This window comes from Nerophis ophidion, linkage group LG02 (genome assembly GCF_033978795.1).
Source record: "Nerophis ophidion isolate RoL-2023_Sa linkage group LG02, RoL_Noph_v1.0, whole genome shotgun sequence".
NCBI lineage: Eukaryota > Metazoa > Chordata > Actinopteri > Syngnathiformes > Syngnathidae > Nerophis > Nerophis ophidion.
In genome coordinates, this window is record NC_084612.1 from 53,447,667 (window position 1) to 53,469,941 (window position 22,275).

At 38.9% G+C, this 22,275-nt stretch overlaps 1 protein-coding gene across 1 annotated transcript in view; it reads right to left on the reverse strand.

Moving 5' to 3' along the window:
- LOC133548252 (kinesin heavy chain-like) overlaps positions 1 to 22,275 on the reverse strand; it is a 285,184-nt gene that overhangs the window by 43,409 nt on the left and 219,500 nt on the right. The window contains exons 24-26 of the mRNA XM_061893571.1: positions 13,565 to 13,781; positions 2,814 to 3,039; positions 762 to 811 (exon numbers count right to left, since the gene is read on the reverse strand). Coding sequence (XP_061749555.1) covers positions 762 to 811; positions 2,814 to 3,039; positions 13,565 to 13,781 — 493 coding nt within the window. The remainder of the gene's footprint in view (positions 1 to 761; positions 812 to 2,813; positions 3,040 to 13,564; positions 13,782 to 22,275) is intronic.

Below are 22,275 nucleotides of genomic sequence, written 5' to 3' on the forward strand. Positions count from 1 at the left end.
AGCACCTCTTCCTGAGGGTGTTTCAGTGTTATAACTTCACCTTTATCTTTACTTTTTACACCAAAATGCGTCCATTTTCCCGTTTCTGTCTACACACTGTGTCTACTTGTAAGCACTCTGTGTGTGTGTGCGGGACCGGTACGTTTCGGAGACGGTATAGTACCATAAATGATTCATTAGTACCGCGGTACTATACTAATACCCACATACCGTACAATCCTAGCTCTATATTAAATGTATGAACACATACGAAAGAGGCGTGGGTCGCATTTGAGAAAAAATCCTAATAAATCCTAATAAAAATGTGATCCAGGTGACATATGAGCAAAAACAATCAACAGGGCAGTGAACATACAGTGGCTTTAGACATACTTGTTTCACATACGGTAGGTAAGGTTGTATTTTTGCCTGTGACAATCCTGTGTGTGACTGGAGCATTAAGGAGTGGGACTATCTAGGACTAGCTGCAGTGCGCTCAAACAACAAGCAGGTAGCATCTGTGAGCAGATAATACCGTATCATCTCTTTCTCTTTCGGACTTATCAGGTTGGTTATGCATTCTTGACGCATTTCTTTTACACACACTTTAAGTGAAGGATGAGGCGAGAACTAACCCAGACCCACTCTATGTCACGCATGCAGTGATGAAGAGGTGGCATAAAATACGGAGTTAATTTATTGGCAAATAAAAAATAGAGGAAGCCAGCTCATGAAGAGGATTTTCCTGTGCGGGAATATGAGAAAATGATGCATGAGCTCACCATTTTCTGAATCGAGCGTCTCTGCAGTGTCTGTTTGGCTTGCAGGAGGCCTACAAACAGCAGGAAGTAAAACAAACAATAATAAAACAAAAATACATCTTTAAATTTAATTACATCACCACAGGACACACCAACACACACACACACACACACACACACACACACACACACACGCACACACACACACACACACACACGCTCTTGTATTTCCTACCTTCTTGAGACCTCCGAAAAATGCCTACCTTTTTAGGACCACCCTTTCTAGATATATAAAGAAGTGTATTTACAACATTAATGATACATACATAGTATTCAAATGCAAAAAAGCTTGTTGTGAAAAATTTGTTGGAATTTCACAAGAAAAAGGTCACAATTTCACGAGAAAAAAAACTTTTGGCAGTATTATCATAAAAGTCGTCATTTTACTCAATGCAAGTCAGAATTTTACAAGAAAAACTGAACTTTTGTGCAATAATATGATAAAAGTTGGAACTCTACTCAATAACAGTTGCAGTTTTACAAGAAAAGCTTCAAATTTTGGCAATTTCACGAAAGGAGATGTAATTTTACCCGACAAAAGTCACAATTTATAAGAACACTTTTAACATTTTGGCAATAGTATAATAATAATCGGAATTTTACATGGCAAACATTATGACAATCAAAAAATCTCACAATTTTACAAAAAACTAAAAAATGTCAATACCGTGATAAAAGTCAGAATTTAAATGACAAATAGATAGATAGATAGATAGATGGATAGATGGATAGATAGATAGATAGATAGATAGATAGATAGATAGATAGTACTTTATTGATTCCTTCAGGAGAGTTCCTTCAGGAAAATCAAAATTCCAGCAGCAGTGTACAGAGTTGAGATCAATTTAAATAAAAGTAAAAAGTAAATAATGTCGCCATTTAAAAGTAGAAAGTAAAAAATGTTGCCATTTTGCCTTAAAAAGTAATACTTTTACATTAAAAAGTAATCATTTTATCATAAAATATTACAGAAATAGAAATAATATAAATTGTTCCCAATTTTATAAGAAAAAAGTTGACACATTGTGAGAAAAAGACTGCTTTTAGTTTATTTATTTAAATTTTTTGTTTAATTGTTTTTTAATCGTCATTATTTACTTCAAGTTATTACAGTATGTCTCTATATACATATTTATTTGATTTGATTTTAATACATTTTGGCCAAAGGGGGCGCATTTCAATTTCTTACACACACTTGTTATTACATGTGTTGGCCAGAGGGGGAGCACTTCAATTTTTTAAACACACTTGCTATTTCATATGTTGACCAGAGGGGGAGCGCTTTTAAAAGGGAAACACAGTCAATTTGAAAAATCCCTCCTTTTTGGGACTACCCTCATTTTGATAGATTTCACCACCAGGGGTGCAAATGAGATCTCTATTTTTTTGTTATTTGTGATGTGCTTAAGGCCGATGACAAAGGAGTCAGGGACCACAGATGGGCCCTGTGCCACACTTTGGGCAACCCAGCTGTAGAAGTTAACTGTTAATGGCCACTATAGTAAGTAGCGTACTGTATTTGTTCATCCTATGGTCACATATGGCTTGTCTTATGTAAGCACCGGAAGTGGTAAAATCAGCTATTTACCTGGCAGCTTTTTTTGGGGATGAATAGGGAAGTCCGTCTTTAGCTGCCGGCTTGTTTTATCATATATTGCTGCGATTCTGCCCGAATGCAGCTGAGATAGGCTCCAGCACCCCCTTGCGACCCTGAACCGGACAAGCGGTAGAAAATGGCTTTGCCTTTGCACCTGTGAATGTTTACTTTTGTATGCACATTAAATCAACAAAAAAATCCTGACTCTGGAACAATGTTCACAGACTCTAGTATTTGGCTCTCTATTAGATGCAATGTTATTGGGACCACGATTTATTTCATCACTTGTTCACGCCTCCTCATATGGAAGCTACTTTTCCTTGTTGATGACTCAAGAAGGGTAGAAATACAACACAGACACACACACACACACACACACACACACACACATTGTGTGTGCATCTCTGGACACTCACAAGTTCTGAGCGTTGTTCTGATGGTCCAAGCGCTTGGCCGGCGGGTTCTGGTTGGTTTCAACAGCGGCGTGGTCGCTCTCTGACTCTGTAGCCGTGGCATCAGCAGCAGCGAGTGGAGCTTGCGAGTCGTTGTGAGGAACATCTGTCAGGGCGACAGGGCGATGGCTGTGGCCTCGGATGAAGATGGCATGAGTGGGCGACTGGTGGCCAGGACGCACAGCCTTGGCTGTAGAAAAAGGAACACTTTGTGTGTATTTACTAGGTAACAGTTTTATCTCAAGTCCCGCCTGGGTTTATTTTAGAGTCCAATTTGTCGCAGAGCACACCAGTCGGAGTCTTTTTACTCATCTCCAGGGTTTCATTTCATTTTTGCAGCTTAAAATGCCTGTGAGTTCCAGGCAGCTTTTTCAGAAAGTTGTGTCAAAAGTTATGCTTATTTCAACAACATTGGAACAATTAGAAATGTTATCAATTTTTTTTGATGTAATGATCATTTCAAATCCAGAGGTGATGGTGCATTTACTGCTGAGGCTCCAAAACCTTGGAACGATACGCCTCTTGCTATTCCCTCTTTAATGACTTTTCAATCATGTCTTAAAATTGTTTTTTTAAATCTTTGGCTTTTAAACCAGCATGAGAGTTGTGTGATTTTAGCCTATTTTATTTTCTCTCATGTATTTTATGTATTTATTATTTCATAGGTAAATGTTTTGTATTACTGACTCTCTTAGTACGTATGTCTCAACTTCTGTGCAGCACTTTTTGAAAATGTTGTTGTTTCTTGAAATGTGCTATATAAAAAAAAGTGGATTAGATTGGAACACACACACAGTATGGACAACACTTGTCAAAGTCACACTCAGACTGTGCCCTATACAGTCGTGGTCAAAAGTCTACATACACGTGTAAAGGACATAATGTCATGGCTGTCTTGAGTTTCCAATCATTTCCACAACTCTTATTATTTTGTGATAGAGTGATTGGAGCACAGACTTGTTGGTTACAAAAACATTCATGAAGTTTCCTTCTTTTATGAATTTATTATGGGTCTACTGAAAATGTGAGCAAATATTAACATTGCTCTATGTATACTTTTGATTGCTCACATGTCCCTTGGCAAGTTTCACTGCAATAAGGCGCTTTTGGTAGCCATCCACAAGCTTCAGATTGAATTTTTGACCACTCCTATTGAAAAAAATGGTGCAGTTCAGTTAAATGTGTTGGTTTTCTGACATGGACTTGTTTCTTCAGCATTGTCCACACTTTGGACTTTGGGAAGGCCATTTTAAAACCTTCATTCTAGCCTGATTTAGCCATTCCTTTACCACTTTTGACGTGTGTTTGGGGTCATTTTCCTGTTGGAACACCCAACTGCGCCCAAGACCCAACCTCCGGGCTGATGATTTTGGCTTGTCCTGAAGAATTTGGAGGTAATCCTCCTTTTTCATTGTCCCATTTCCTCTCTGTAAAGCACCAGTTCCATTTCCAGTAAAACGGGCCCAGAACATGATACTACCACCACAATGCTTGACGGTAGGAATGGTGTTCCTGGGATTAAAGGCCTCACCTTTTCTCCTCCAAACATATTGTTGGGTATTGTGGCCAAACAATTTTTGTTTCATCTCACCACAGAACTTTCCTCCATGAGGTGTTTTCTTTGTCCATGTGATGTCTTTTGACCACGACTATAAATAGAGTTCCATATTATAAATTATTATAAATAAATTATAAATAAAAAGACAATATAACAGAAAATATAACATACACCCATAAACCTGGATGCCTATTTATCTGTACAGTAATCTATTTATTTATGTCTATACCTTATTGTTTTTTTTATCCTGCACTACCAAGAGCTAATGCAACTAAATGTTGTTCTTATTTGTACTGTAAAGTTCAAATATGAATGACAATAAAAAGGAAGTATAAGTCTAATATATTAGGTCAGTACATATTCAGTCAACTCTGACAAGCACCTGTTCTGCACACTGTGATTTATCTGTCTATAAAAGTTTGTGATGTGAACCAACTTTGGTGGCTTTCCTGCTGAGGTTTGTCTGCTGTCGGCAGGACTGATCTGTGCTCAATATCAAGTTTTCTACTACAGTACCCCCATATGGTAGCCTGCTTGTCCAAATATTGCCCACTATCAGTTGTCTAGTTTTTAGCTGTCACTTCAGCCTTCCTCAGAGTGGCCGTTGCTTCTCGTTGTGATATTACCTGTGTTTTGACCTCCCTCTCTTACTCTCTAAAAACTATATTTGTCTTCCACAACAATCCTTTATTAGTGATATTGGGAGGATGGTTTGACATGTGGGACGCCAGGCACCTTGGGCTGGTCCAATTCTGCCTTTGGCACTGGTCACTTGGGCAGATTTGGTTGTTTTCGATTCTGATTCCGGTTCCATTGATTCTGTTTCCCAACGATTCTTGATTCCGATTCTTTTAAGAGGCAGAGTCAAAAAAAGTATTATTCTAAACGGGCTAGTTTTAAGAAAAATATAAATATCAATCATTTTGACTTGAATATACAGTAAATGTTAGGTTTCTTTCCACATAAGTACAATTTCACAAATGTGTCACTTATTTATTTAAACCCTCATGAATCATTTACACATCCTGCTTTTTCAAGCATTAGGTAAGAAATATCCGATGAGGGTTTTACAATGCAGATTCCAATACCAATCATCCATGAGTGAAATTGTTATTGAAATACAGTCAGCTGCTAGCCGCCTCTGTGGCAGCTAATTCATCAGGTTGACGGACTTGGCAATTAATATATCAAAATAAATCAATCTTTAGTAATTAGGATGATTCCGGGAGAATCAGAATGTGAGACCCGGTTACTGTGCCTGGTACTGGATGCTGAACCTGAGTCAGAAAGTCTCACCCCTGAGGTGTATCTCTCTTCTGGCAAAGGTATCTTTCCGCAGGTTGACATACGGAAACTCTGTTTTGACTTTTACCTTCTCTTTTTTATCAATTTTGATAGATTGATCGAAACTTTTATTAGTAGATTGCACAGTTCAGTACATATTCTGTACAATTGACCATTAAATTGTTTAAGTTCGCGGTCTACGTTAATCAATTCAAGTTTGATGTCTCACTTAAACTATCCAATCTCCACAGGGTTTTTTTTAGATGGAAAAATATGCAAAGAAGATCTGACTTCAATGAAAGTCTGTGTTAATGATTTAACTCTGAAAAAAAAATCACTGTATTACGTTAGATCTACATCCATGTGACATTAATGACGCCCAGTGACCACTCTGAGTAAAGTACTACACATTAGGCTGGATAATTCATAACATTTTAATTTAGTTTTTGGCTTCTTCTGTTAATAAAAACATGTACAATGAAAACAAAAACAAAATACGAGTAATGGGGCGTGTAACTCCCATGCAAACTCCTGATCTTGTAACGGTGAAATTGTTGAGTAAGAGTATGAGTGAAAAAAAAAACATCTCTACAAGAAGTTTGGGATCTCACTGTGGTTGCTATTTTTTAATTGACACAGTGGTAGTAGGACTAATTAATATGCAATCAACTCAACAAAAATGCATATCCAAGTGAATTTAACCACGAGGTGTGAGAAGTAGCCGATGAAACAAAATCTGCTGGTAGAATATCACCATTCGACTGACGGCGACGGCGCCACAACGGGCAGGTAGACATGAATATTGTTCAACGCCCTTAACTTCTATATAACGTTTACTGTTCCTAATCCAATGTTTTTCTGTTGTTCAATCAATATACAAAGGAGCAAAAAAGTATTTAGTCAGCCACCGATTGTGCAAGTTCTCCCACCTAAAATGATGACAGAGGTCTGTAATTTTCATCATAGGTACACTTCAACTGTGAGAGATATAATGTGAAAAAAAATTCAAGGAATTCACATTGTAGGAATTTTCAATAATTTATTTGTAAATTATGGTGGAAAATAGGTATTTGGTCAACCATTCAAAGCTCTCACTGATGGAAGGAGGTTTTGGCTCAAAATCTCACGATACATGGCCCCATTCATTCTTTCCTTAACACGGATCAATCGTCCTGTCCCTTTAGCAGAAAAACTGCCCCAAAACATGATTTTTCCACCCCCATGCTTCACAGTAGGTATGGTGTTCTTGGGATGGAACTCAGTATTCTTCTTCCTCCAAACACGACGAGTTGAGTTTATACCAAAAAGTTCTATTTTGGTTTCATCTGACCACATGACATTCTCCCAATCCTCTGCTGTATCATCCATGAATCCATTTTGGTATAAACTCAACATGTCGTGTTTGGAGGAAGAAGAATACTAAGGGGACAGGACGATTGATCCGTGTTAAGGAAAGAATGAATGGGGCCATGTAATGTGAGATTTTGAACCAAAACCTCTTTCCATCAGTGAGAACTTTGAACGGTTGACCAAATACTTATTTTCCACCATAAGTTACAAATACATTTTTTAAAATTCCTGAAATGTCAATTCCTGGATTTTCTTTTCACATTCTGTCTCTCACAGTTAAAGTGTATCTATGATGAAAATTACAGACCTCTGTCATCATTTTAAGTGGGAGAACTTGCACAATCGGTGGCTGACTAAATACTTTTTTGCCCTACTGTAAATCAATTGATCCTCCAGAATGCAAACCTGTCAAGCACAGGGCAATGTAATCACATTTTTAGAATATACATCGATATTTCCATTAATCATTACACTCATATATTTTAGCATAGTTGTGATCAACAGTAACCTCCATCCATCCATTTTCTACCATTTGTCCCTTTCTGTTTTGTTTAAATGAAATGTTTGTGTAGCGACCACTTTAACATCCTGGTAGATACTATTTCTGAATCCATTTAAAATTTCTCAACACGGAACGAATAAAACGAGGCCCACTTGTACATATCACTACATGTACAGTCGCGATCAAAAGTTTACATACATTTTTGTTTCATCTGACCGCAGAACCTTCCTTTAGGTCTTTGTCAATGTGATGTTAGATGAAACAAAAATGGAGCTGTTTGGCCACAATACCCAGCAATATATTTGGAGAAAAGGTGAGGCCTTCAATCCCAGGAACACCAATCATACCGTCAAGCATGGCGGTGGTAGTATTATGCTCTGGGCCTGTTTTGTTGCCAATGGAAATGGTGCTTTGAATGGGACAATGAAAAAGGAGGATTACCTCCAAGAAAATCAGCCCGCATGTTGGGTCTTGGGCTCAGGTGGGTGTTCCAACAGGACAATGACCCCAAACACACGTCAAAAGTGGTAAAGGAATGGCTAAACCAGGCTAGAATGAAGGTTTTAGAATGGCCTTCCCAATGTCCTGACTTAAGCGTGTGGACAATGCTGAAGAAACAAGTCCATGTCAGAAAAGCAACACATTTAGCTGTATTGCACCAATTTTTTTTGTCCAAAATTCAAGCAGAAGCTCACGGATGGCTATCAAAAGCGCCTTATTGCAGTGAAACTTGCCAAGGGACATGTAAGCAAATATTAACTTTGTTGTATGTATACTTTTGACCCAGCAGATTTGCTCACATTTTCAGTAGACCCATAACAAATTCATAAAAAAAGCAAACTTCATGAATGTTTTTTGTGACCAACAAGTATGTGCTCCAATCACTCTATCACCAAAAAATAAGAGTTGTAGAAATGATTGGAAACGCAAGACAGCCATGACATGATGTCTTTTACAAGTGTACGGTATGTACACTTTGGACCACGACTGTAGGTGTATCCAATGCTGTGGCCAGTGAGTGTACAGTAGTGTGTTTCTGCTCATCGTTATTCAAGTAGCGGGCTTTCATTGCAAAACTTGAATGAGTTGGCCATATTGTAAGACCTTCTTCATGATGATAACTTCTTTTGGGGAAAAAAAAACAAACTAAGTGACTGATAAAACCTGATACTGAAAGGTAGAGCAATAAACTATTTCTCCGCTATTTTGTGATCTTCATGGTACAGTAGATAAGGTTGTATGTTTGCCTCATTCTTGTGAGAATCCTGCATGTGACACATGCAGGATTCTCATCACCCTAAGGCACATTTTTTTCATTGATAAAATGCGGAGGCACACCACCAGCAGAAATCCTTAAAAAATAAAACTCAGTAGACAAGAAAAAGTATTTGTCACAATTGTTGGATATGAATTTAAACCATAACCAAGCATGCATCACTAAAGTTCTTGTCTCAAAGTACTGTCACCACCTGTCACATCACTTATGACTTATTTTTACTTGTTTGCTGTTTTCCTGTGTGTAGTGTTTTACTTGTCTTGCGATCTCATTTTGGTGGCTTTTCCTGTTGCAGTTGCATGTCTTGCTTTGAGCGCTATTCCCCGCACCTGATTTGTTTTAGCAATCAAGATTACAATCTTTTTTATGTGGAAATTGTTGTCATGTCATATTCAGATGTACCTTGTGGACGGCGTCTCTGTTCCACATGCTGTAAGTTTTTGCTGTCGTCCAGAATTCTGTTATTGTTTACTTTGTAGCCAGTTCAGTTTGAGTTTCATTCTGCATAGCTATCCCTAAACTTTAATGCCTTTTCTTAGGGGCACTCACCTTTTGTTTATTTTTGGTTTAAACATGAGCCACCTTTTTACCTGCACGCTGCCTCCCGCTGTCGCCTGCATATTGTGATCACGACAGATCATTGTCGTCTCACACGACCTGTTCCAGACATCTACAAAGCAATTAGCTACCGGCTGTCACCTACTGATATGAAATAGTATTACACAGTTACTCTGCCGAGTTCTAGACAGCACTTACACTCAACAACGGGATATAATTTGTGAAATATAATTACTGGTTTGCAAACCCAAATAGGTGAAACTGCATAATCTCCCACGGCACACCAGACTGTATCTGCAGTGTGCTGAAACAGCCACCAGGTAGCATCTGTCAGCAGATGATACTGTATCATCTCCTATCAGGTCTTCTCAGGTGGACAGTAGAGTGCACGGAGTCTTCAGTCACGCTTTGTGTGAGGAAAGAGGCAAAAATATAGCCGGACTCAGAGTAAAACACAACGGGAATGTGTGCTCAAACCATGTGAGAGGAAATGAGTTGAACAGACAGGAGCACACATTTTAGCGAGGGGAAGGAGGTGAAAGAAGGGCAGAGACATGAGGGGAGGGTTGCGCCATGTAAGACATTCTCACGCTGCAACGCCAGGGCAATTATCACATGTGTAGGTGATGAAACACACAGACAGCCTGCTTAAAGTTAGTAGCTACATTTTCTAAATTGTGTCTTCGATACAGTATTTTTCAACCACTGTGCCGCGGCACACTAGTGTGTCATGCGATACAGCCTGGTGTGCAGTGGGAGATTATCAAATTTCACCTATATAGGTTAAAAATATTTTTCGCAAACAAGTTATTACAGTCTGCAAATGATGTGTTGTTGTTGAGTGTCGGTGCTGTCTAGAGCTCGGCAGAGTAACCGTGTAATACTTTTCAATATCAGTAGGTGGCAACAGGTAGTTAATTGCTTTGTATATGTCGGAAACAGCGGGAGACAGTGTGCAGGTAAAAAGTGTCAAATGCTTAGACCAAAAATAAACAAAAGGTGAGTGCTCCAAAGAAAAGGCATTGGAGCTTAGGGAAGGCTATACAGAACCAAACAAAAACTGAATTGGCTACAAATTAAGGAAAAATAGAATGCTGGACGACAGCAAAGACTTACTGTGGAGCAAAGACGGCGTCCACAAAGAACAAACCCTGTTTCCATATGAGTTGGGAAATTGTGTTAGATGTAAATATAAACGGAATACAATGATTTGAAAATAATTTTTAACCCATATTCAGTTGAATATGCTACAAAGGCGGCATGGCGTAGTGGGTAGAGCGGCCGGCCAGAAACCTGAGGGTTGCAGGTTCGCTTCCCACCGATTGACATCCAAAAAATCGCTGCAGTTGTGTCCTTGGACAGGACACGTCACCCTTTGCCCCCGGTGCCGCTCACACTGGTGAATGAATGATGAATGAATGATAGGTGGTGGTCGGAGGGGCCATAGGCACAAACTGGCAGCCACGCTTCCGTCAGTCTACCCCAGGGCAGCATGTGGCTACTGATGTAGCTTACCACCACCAGGTGTGAATGAATGTTGAGTCCTGCTTCTCTGTGAGGGCTTTGAGTATTTAGAAAAGCGCGATATAAATCTAAGTTATTATTATTATTATCACATTTGATGTTAAAACTGATTAACATTTTTTTTGCAAATAATCATTAACTTTAGAATTTGATGCCAGCAACATGTGACAAAGAAGTTGGGAAATGAGTTTGGACATCAAATATGTTGTCTTTGTAGCATATTCAATAGAATATGGGTTGAAAATGATTTGCAAATCATTGTATTCCGTTTATATTTACATCTAACACAATTTCCCAACTCATATGGAAACAGGGTTCGTACATCCGAAAAATGACATGATAATCAACAATTTCCCCACAAAGAAGGATAGATACAACTGGAATATTCTTGATTGCTAAAACAAAGTAGATGCGAGAAATATCGCTCAACGGAAGACGCGAAACTGCTACAGGAAAATACCAAAAAAAGAGAAAAAGCCACCAAAATAGGAGCGCAAGACACAAAGTAAAACACCACACACAGGAGAACAGCATAAAAGTCCAAATAAGTCAGGGTGTGATGTGACAGGTGGTGACAGTACACCTACTTTGAGACAAGAGCTATAGTGATCCATGCTTGGTTATGCTTTAAAGTCATATCCAACAATCGCGACATAAATTTTTACCGTCAACTGAGTTTCGTTTTTTAATGATTTCTGCTGGTGGCGTGCCTCCACATTTTTTCAACGCAAATAAATGTGCCTTGGCTCAAAAAAGGTTAAACACTGGTTTAATAAAACCTACATGACAAACTGTAGGTTGTCTTTCTGCATCCTTCTTTAAAGAGTGCAGGATACATGAATTAGAGTACGATGCTCCTGTAAGTTGTATTGTACATAACTCTGATGTGAACTTATAGACTTATAAAGACTTTTAGCAGCATGAAATATGTGGTATTTGGATTTTTCTTGAGGGGCAAGGAAAGTGGTGCCCCACCAGCCGAAAAGCAAATGGCTCTCAGCAGGCACAATACATTAAAACCATAGCCACCGATCTACATTTCTGCCAGTGGGTGCTCGGTGTGTGTATTAGTGATTTCCCCATACCAATATTTTGGTACCGGTACCAAAATTAATTTGGAACTTTTCTTAATAAAGGGGACCACAAAAAATGTCATTATTGGCTTTATTTGAACAAAAAAAGGCTTGAGGTTTAAGAAAGCATTGAACGGTGAAATAATAGACCATTATAAAATATAGTAACAATCACTTTCATCCCATTGATTTTTTTGAACGTAATCTTATTTTTAGTGAATGTCAAAGCCAAATATAAGCCTTAGCTTCAGCCTATTCCTTTTTCGGTCATTCTTTTTCTTTTCTTTTTGTGTGTAAATATGTATGATTGTTTAATATGTATAGTCTGTACTGTTAAATTGATGACACAAATTGGTTGATTATATGACCGAAATAAACTCATTTCAAAACACTAATTTTTAAGGTGTTGCGACTTCTATTTTATTTTGTAGTAGTAGGGACTTCCTCTCTGTAATCATGGTAGTATCGACTAAATACGCTATTATACGTGGTATCATTACAGTGGATGTCAGGTATAGATCCACCAATGGCGTTTGTTTATATTGTAGCGTCCCGGAAGAGTTGGTGTTGCAGGGAATTCTGTGAATGTGTTCTGTGGTGTCTATGTTGTGTTACGGTGCAAATATTCTTCCAAAATGTGTTGGTCGTTGTTGTTTAGTGTGGTTTCACTATATGGCACATATTTATGACAGTGTTGTTTCACTATATGGCACATATTTATGACAGTGTTGTTTAGTATGATTTTACTATATGGCACATATTCATGACAGTGTTGTTTAGTGAGGTTTCACTATATGGCACATGTTTTTGACAGTGTTTAATGTGGTTTCACTATATGGCACATGATTAGGACAGTGTTGTTAAATGTGGTTTCACTATATGGCACATTTTTATGACAGTGTTGGCAATGTTCATACTGCCACCCTATGGCTGTTGAGTAAGTATGCCTTCATTCACTCGTGTGCAATGTGATCAAAGTCAAGATGGTTATGTCATTAGTTCACTAATGGGCACAACCCAATCTTGGTTACGTTTTGTTTATTATATAGATTGTGATTAATGACTACTTAATCATGCAAAACTGAAAAAGCGCACCACAAAATTACCGACAACAAGATTTATCTTTCAAAAATGACTTTAAAGATTGAAAGTTGCCATCAATGCACATCAATTCTCGAAAAAAAATCCATGTGCTGAAAAATCATTATTACTATATTTTATAATTTGCTATTATTTCACTTTCCAAGGCTATTTAAACCTTAAAGAACTAGGGACCTACTCAGTGGCCTAGTGGGTAGAGTGTCCACCCTGAGATGGGTAGGTTGTGAGTTCAAACCCTGGCCAAGTCACTCATTTTTAAGGTGTTGCGACTTCTATTTTATTTTGTAGTAGTAGTGACTTCCTCCCGGTCAACTTATTTTGTTTTTATTTTATTGAAGTGTGCATGGCGGTGACTTCAAGCCCACATTGGGGCCTGTCTGATAAAAATCACGTTCCACTTAGTCACTAATAGTCAGTTGGAAAAAATCCGATCTGAAATAAATCCGATTTAAGACACTTTGTGTAAACATAGCCGACACCGTTACTGACCTATGTGTGCAGCGTAAGGGCGGCGAAAAGGATTTTGCACGCGCATCACGTCTTTGATGCGCTCCACCTCTCGCTGGTAGTGGTGTCGATCCTTCATGGCTCCCTCTTTGGCTTCCTTCAGTGCCCCCTCCAGCGCCTTGACTCGCTCTGCCGTAGACCGAAGCCGTTTCTCCAGTTTAGGAAGCTCACAGCGCAGGTCTGCATTGTCACGTACCAGCTGCACACAAATATTCATACTTTCATTGGCTAGTTTGCACCAATACTTAAACAAAGTCCTCCAGTTATTACAATGTCTGGCCTGGTTTTGGCCGTATGATCGTCCCCCCCGGCACAGCACGAGGACATTCTGAAGTAGAATTAACAGTGACCTGGAACAGGAACAAGTGAACTGGAACATTTGTGTCAGCCAGAGCCAAGTAGATGCAGCCAAGTGGAACCACTGACAAAACTGACTTGATGGCCCAACTGCCTCTAGCATGGAGAAAATACACTCAGGTACTGCAAAAGGAGACTGGATGGGTTTCTAATAGGCATGGCCACCATTCATTCTTGGATCAGTGATGTTCTTAAGGGTTCATACACCTTTTCCAAGGCCAAATTCAAGCACTTTTTTAAGGACTTTCAAGATCAATGTTCCGGTTTTCCCAGTACCCTTCAAAAGGCGAAAAACCAGTGTGAATCAATCCACAGTCTTGTTGTTTGAGGTCACCAAATGCTGTCTGGAGAAAAAATAGGGAAAATCTGATAAAAGCTAAGCCTAACATTGAAGCAGCAATTATTATTAACTGAATAGGGAATAGAAAATGAAGCAGTGTGACTATTCAATGTCATTGGTGTTCAGCACTCAAGTCCCGCCACTCCTGGGATGCTCAACTCCCCCTCTGAGGACATCTCCAGAGGTGCATGGTTGGCTGCAGCTGGGAAGCAGGATTGAGAGTCGGGCGGAGCCCTCCCGAGTCTACCGCTACATTTGGGACCCAGGAGGAGACGACCTACCACGCCGACAATGGCTCACGCTGAACCGTCCACGGACTGGAGTCGGTCGCTTTGGGTCATCAATGAAGACGTGGGGCTTGGCGGACGGTGCGGCATGCGAGTGCAGAGACCCTGAGTGGACCGCCGACCATATAATCAACATCTGCCCTTTATATGGACCGCGCTCGGAGGCTAGCCTCCTCCACCTAGGACCAGAGATGTGACTATGGCTGCGCGACACAGAGTTGAACATCTGATGTTAAACGAAAGAAGAAGAAGTCAATGGTGTTTGAAAATGTGTCTCCATTTGTGTTGTTTTTCAAATTTCTTGTTCTTTTTCTTACTTGGAGCACTCAATGACATGGAACATCAGGGCATTCAGAGCGTGTTTGTGCTTGTAAACTGCATAATGTGATATAAATACACGCACCCTCAAAACGTCAATTCCACTCATTTATTAACAAAACTGATACACATTAATATAAGGATAATACATTTAAGGAAAATATTTAGTCTGTTTCACAACACCTCGGTCACCTTTCATTAAAGGGGAACATTATCACAATTTCAAAAGGGTTAAAAACAATAAAAATCAGTTCCCAGTGGCTTGTTGTATTTTTTGAAGTTTTTTTCAAAATTTTACCGGTCCCGGAATATCCCTAAATAAAACATTAAAGTGCCTTATTTTCGCTATCTTCGAAACCACTGTCCATTTCCCTGTGACGTCATACAGTGCTGCCAATACAAACAACATGGCGGTTACCACAGCAAGATATAGCGACATTAGCTCGGATTCAAACTCGGATTTCAGCGGCTTAAGCGATTCAACAGATTACGCATGTATTGAAACAGATGGTCGGAGTATGGAGGCAGAAGGCGAAAACGAAATTGAAGAAGAAATTGAAGCTATTGAGCGAATAGCTATTGACGCTATTCGGCCATAGCGTGGGTGTACCTAATGAAGTGGCCCATAGCATGGCTGCCTTATTAGCATCGCCGGTAAAATGTGTGGACCAAACGATCAGGACTTTCGCATCTTGTGACACTGGAGCAACTTAAATCAGTCGATTGGTAAGTGTTTGTTTCGCATTAAATGTGGGTATCTAGTTTCAAATGTACATAAAGCTAGCGTAAATAGCATGTTAGCATCGATTAGCGTTGCATGTTAGCATCGATTAGCTGGCAGTCATGCCGTGACCAAATATGTCTGATTAGCACAAAAGTCAACAACATCAACAAAACTCACCTTTGTGATTTCGTTGACTTAATCGTTGCAAATGCATCTGCAGGTTATCCATACATCTCTGTGCCATGTCTGTCTTAGCATCGCCGGTCAAATGTGAAGACACTCTGGTAAATTCAATGGGGGTCTGGCGGGAGATTTCTTGCCAGTGGTGCAACTTGATTCCCTCCCTGTTAGTGTTGTTACACCCTCCGACAACACTTTGACGAGGCATGATGTCTCCAAGGTTCCAAAAAATAGTCGAAAAAACGGAAAATAACAGAGCTGAGACCCGGTGTTTGTAATGTTAAAATGAATATGGCGGGTGTATTACCTCGGTGACGTCACATTCTGACATCATCGCTAAAAGACCGATAAACAGAAAGGCGTTTAATTCGCCAAAATTCACCCATTTAGAGTTCGGAAATCGGTTGAAAAAATACATGGTCTTTTTTCTGCAACATCAAAGTATATATTGACGCTTGCATAGGTTTGGTGATAATGTTCCCCTTTAAGCACATCTAGCCTTATAACTGTGGCTACGATAAGAAATCAACAAAAAGACAAAAGTTTACTTTTTTTGCTTTCACTGAGGTAGCCAGACAAGTTAAGTAGACAAGCAAAATAATAGAGCAAGAAATGCATACAACCATGTTGTGTAAAAACTACAAAATCATTCATATTATTTCAGCTCTAAGTTGTGAAAAAAGTTACAAATTATATAGTAAATGACCTCCACAGTACAAACAAGTCAAATAATGTAACCATTTTAACGCAACTAACCAAAACTATATTGTCATTACGGGAGTGTCGCAGCTTACTGCGAGGTTTGTTTCCCCGGGATGCAAACGGACTACTCTGGACAAGGCGTGCAGGTAAAAACATTTTTTAATTCCAATTAACACTCAACGAGGTACAAAACGGAAAACAACCCGAAGGCAAGCGTGCCTATCGCACGCGGAAGCTAAGGCAAAAATCTTAAGACATGAACCTCATGAAACTGTGGCATGAAATAACTAAGACTTACTTGGCAAGGCATGAAGTAAACAAACAGCTTGAACTATGGTATTGCATGAAATAAGCCATGACGCCAGGCTGAGCGTGGGAAGCAAGGTGACTAAATAGCTCTCTGATTAGTGGTTGACCGCAGCTGAGCGTGAGACCACTAACCAGAGGCAGGTGAAAATAATAAGTAGCTATGGCAACCAAATCAAACTCACGTGTCAAACAGGAACTGAAAGAGTCCAAAGCTAACAAAACATAACCAAAACATGGACCAGACCACGGATCATGATGGATAAAATGAAACGTGTTTGCTTTAACTGAGGTCGTCAGACAAGTTAGGTAGACAACCAAAATAATGGAGCAAAACATAAATCAAACCATGTTGCATAAAAAACTCAAAATCATTCACATTAACTAATTTCTATGTTGTGCAAAAGCTTACAAATGACATACGACCTTCACAGTGCAAACAAGTCCAAAAAGTGCAAATGAATTTCCTTTTTGCATACTTTGCATCAGGCTACACATGGATTTAGTCCCAATTGTATCCAAAGTTTGTATTTGTCATTTTCCAATGTTCATTAAAATGACAACACGATGGACCGATGCACCACTGTCCTCTTTGGGGCAACACAGAGCCCTATATGACAACAACCTAAAGCAAGGGCTCATGCAAAGCCAACAGGTCAAGCGTGTAGCTTTCATTTTTAAGGAAACTTATTTTATTTTTTTCCATTTTATAATTAGCCTATTGAGTCAGACTGCCGAGAAACTTGATGAACATATCCAAGCATTTACAAGCACTTCACCCAAATTTCAAGCATTTTTCAAACCTTGAAAACACAACAATAAAATCCAGGCATTTTCAAGGTTTTTAAGCACCCGTATGAACCCTGGTTCTTACTCTTTCTGCAAAATAATCACATTACATTAACAGCACTTACGTGGGCCATATTACTTCAAATAGCATTTTTGAAAAGCACTGCAAAAGGTTATGTTTTGGTTGGCGTCAGTGAAATAACTAATCAGCCTCAGCAGCTTAGTGACCCTGCAGGCGTATCCTCCTCACAGATCACACAAAATAAGTTGTGTAAAACATAGACTTAATCACATTATAGGTTACCAAAAACGCAGCCCATATCAAACAGGGGCGTCACTAGACCTAATACTGTACTGGGGCACACCTGGGGCACAAATAATTCATGTGAGCGTGCAAAGCGCGCAAGCAAAATAATTTTTAGCACTTATTTATCATAAAAAATACATAAATAGTGCTTTAAACTATGAAATCATATCAGATTATGTTGTATGGATCTTTGATTAACCACCTGAAATTAACTAATGCATTTGACCTACTTGTGCACTTTTTTACTCCAGACTTCTAAACTGCTACTGGTAAAAGCAAAAAGGAAGAGCAATGAATCTTTTTGAAATACATATTGCAATAATCATCTGCAAATTTAACATTTACAAAAGTAAAACAAAAAATAAAGCACCCCTACATCTCTGGGTTATTTTATATTATTAAATTTCCATTTATGGCAATGTGGCTAATCCTATTTCAGATACACAAAACTATAAAATATACACAAAACAATAAAGCCACAGTAGTAGAATAAATGAACAACTGTGCAAAGTGTTCAATCACTCTGGACAGACATGGAAATATTACAGTAACTGTTATCCAGTTGACCAGTGGTTCCCAACTGCTGGGTCGTGACATAAAAGTGGATTGTGTATCATTTTCAGTGAGTCGCAGTCAGATGTGTGGATGAAAAAAAAAAAGTTTAGGGAGAAAAAAATCAAATTGTGGCAACAAAACCAGATTATTTTAGCCTTTTTTCTAGTGACTATTAGTGAGTATTTTAGCAAAAGGCAACCCGACTAACAAGTTGGCGGAGGACTCAGAACAGACATGGAAATATATTTAAAAAAAATCTAAATGGGGCAACAAAACCCGATATTTTCAGCCATCTTTCTGAAAACAAATACAGAAATATTACTATTTTTTCTGGAAATAAAACCAGATGCTTTAGCTGTAGCCATTTTTCTGGTGACAAAACAAGATTATTTTAGTCAAAGTCGCACCGATTAACAAGACAAGCCTACAGTGCTGTTTTTCTGTGAAATAAACTTGAATGATTTAAAAATTGGCTCACGACTTGCTGAAATGGAAAAATGTTTTTCTTCCTGAAGATAAACCATTTGAGAAGCACTCAACTCACACATGCTTACTCCAAATCATTATTGATGCAGAACCAGCAGACAATAACCAACATGATGTTTCATGTTCATTGGAAATTCCCCCGACAGCTCGTACAGCAAATGAATATGTTTGTCTTGATACAAGGAATAACGTTAGCTAACTTAGCATCAACTTAAGACAATGATGTTGCCTAGCTAACTAGGACTTCACTTACATCTCTCATTCCTCGCTTCTTCTCTGCTGCGGGCGAATAACTTTCTTAACCCTTTGATGCATAACATGGGTCAAATGTGACCCAAACAAGTTTTTATTATCTGTTTCTTTGCAATAATTGAATGTAATCTTTCAGTATTCCAGGTATTCCTCAATTAACTTGTTTTTGGTCATTAAACAGTGTTATTTTATTCTTTCTCTTCATACTTTTTGAATAAAATTGATTTTTGTATTACTAACCTTCCAATGCACAACATGGGTCAAAAATGACCCACATCTATTTTCTATGTTATTTCATGTTAGCCTGAGCGTTGCTTTGCTATATATTTCAAAGAAATGTATTTTATCGTTTACTATCACATATATTCAGGTAATATCATGTTTTAATTCAGCTAAAATCATAATTTAGGGTTAGAGTTAGTTCGCAACATCACAATGGACAACTTTTTCACCAGTGTCCCTCTGGCTGAGAAGCTCCTCGAGAAGAACCTGACTATTGTTGGGACTCTTCGCCAGAACAAACCAGACAGACCACCTATCATGAAGCCATGCAAATCACGGCTGATTCATAGCTCAGAATTTGGATTCAATGGCAACATTACCATGGTGAGCTACAGTATGTGCAGAAGAAAGGAAAGGCTGTTGTTCTTCTGAGCACAATGCATGATGACAAAGCAGTGGATGACAGTAAGAAGAAGAAACCAAAAGTGATACTGTACTACAACAGAACAAAAGAGGAGTGGACACAACAGATCAGATGGTTGGCACCTACACATGCAAACGGAGAACACGGAGGTGGCCCATGGTGCTCTGGTACAATATGCTGGATATTGCCATCCTCAATGCGTACACCAACTTCACTACAGAACACCCTGGTTACATGGGTGGTGTCACCAATGCACGCCGACTATTCATCAAGGACCTGGGCAAAGAGCTGGTCATGCCACATATGAAGAGCCGCATGGAGGGCAGGCCCACACTCCAAAAGCGTATCATAGAGGCAATGGGAAGATGCGGGATGGAAAAACAAACCATAGTCACCACCCAACCAGAAGAGGACATAAGACAGAAGGGTGCAGCGAAGAGGAAGAGGTGTGCGATCTGCCCATTTGCCAAAGACAGAAAAGTCAGCTGGTGTTCGCAGTGCAAGAAGCCTGTGTGCAAAGAGCACAAACGCACAGTGGTAATGTGTGCTTCATGTGAGGAATCTGATAACTAACTATACATCCATTTTCTACCGCTTTCTGGCGCCTATCTCAGCTACAATCGGGCGAAAGGCGGCGTACACCATGGACAAGTCGCCACCTCATCGCAGGTCCAACACAGATAGACAGACAACATTCACACTCACATTCAAACACTAGTGCCAATTTAGTGTTGCCAATCAACCTATTCCCAGGTGCATGTCTTTGGATAACTAACTAATAAAGAATAAAATAATCATAAGAACTGAATTGACAATTTTATTTTACGTTGGTCTAATTCACAAGTTTATTTTTGTTACTGCCAGATGTTGCCAAAATTACAAATAACCAGGTTTCAAATAATAAATGTATAATTGTTTGGCCCGAATCACATCTAAAATAGGTATTTGAAGTAAAATATTATTGTAATATACCTTCATCCATTTTTGACCCATGTGTGTAAACTTGGTGTAGTATTACAAAAAATACTTTTGTTCATAAAGTATGGTAGGAAAAATATAAATAATGATTTGTGGTAATCAAAAAAAAGTTTTTTAAAGAATATTTGAATTATTACATTATAAAATACATTGATTTCAAAAGATACAGCAAAGAAACACCCAGGCAGCATGAAATAACATGGGAAATTAATGCGGGTCATTTTTGACCCATGTGTGTAAACTTGATGTAGTTTTACAAAAAATACTTTTGTTCATAAGGTATGGTAAGAAAAATATAAATAATGATTTGTGGTAATCAAAAACAGTATTTTTAAAGAATATTTGAAGTATTAAATTATAAAATACATTGATTTCAAAAGATACAGCAAAGAGACACTCAGGCAGCAAGAAATAACATGGGAAATTGATGCGGGTCAATTTTTGACCCATGTTGTGCATTAAAAGGGGTGTGCATATGTTATGCATCAAAGGGCTAAATCCATCTAGGAGTTACAGTTTGAGTCGAATCAAAATCAAAATATTGTAATTAACAAATCGTTGTTGGCTAACGTCACCTACCTCACGCAGTGATTCGAATCCCCCCCCCCCCCCCCTCTCTCTGTCTCTCTCAACCAAGTCTCGATCCACACGTGAAAAAATTACCATATTAAGTAGCCATGTGCTCACTGTTTCGTGGAGTGAATACAGTAGCAATAAATTACCATATTAAGTGGTATGTGCGCTGCTGTCTATGTTATGTAGACTTAAAACTCTGAAGCGTTTTTTTTTTTATTGGTGAAATTTTTACTGGGGCATTGCAGATCAACAGTGGGGCACGTGCCCCAGTGAAATATGTCTGGCGACGCCCCTGATATCAAGTAAGTTAACTAAAGCATCGCTTCTCCACTGGTTTGACCCAGATTACCCCCATTTTTAAATTCAAATTTGTCAAATAGATCATATTTAGTGAAAACTTAAAAGGCACACTTGTTTCAAACATATGACTTTAAAATGTTCACACTTAGTAACACCCATCCATCCATTTTCTACCGCTTGTCCCATTCGGGGTCACGGATCACATTATATTTTAATCATGTATGTACTTTTAAACTGCACTTTCTCTGTTTTGTGTTGTGTTTCGCTATTTTATATACTCAAATTGTTTTTTCTCCAAGCATCTTTGAGGTTTTGAAAATGCATGTATTATGATTATTAAAAGACCGCACACACCAATATTTGGCCAATTTCTTAAAGATTAAACTCATTGGTGTGAATGCCTGGTGTCACACCAAGCACCATCCCTATAGTGAAGCATGGTGGTGGCAGCATCATGCTGTGGGGATGTTTTTCAGCGACAGGAACTTGGCGGATAGTCAGGATAGAGGGAAAGATGAATGCAGACACCCGAGATGAAAACCATTGCTGCCAATCTAACCTGATGGAGCTTGAGAGGTGCTGCAAAGAGG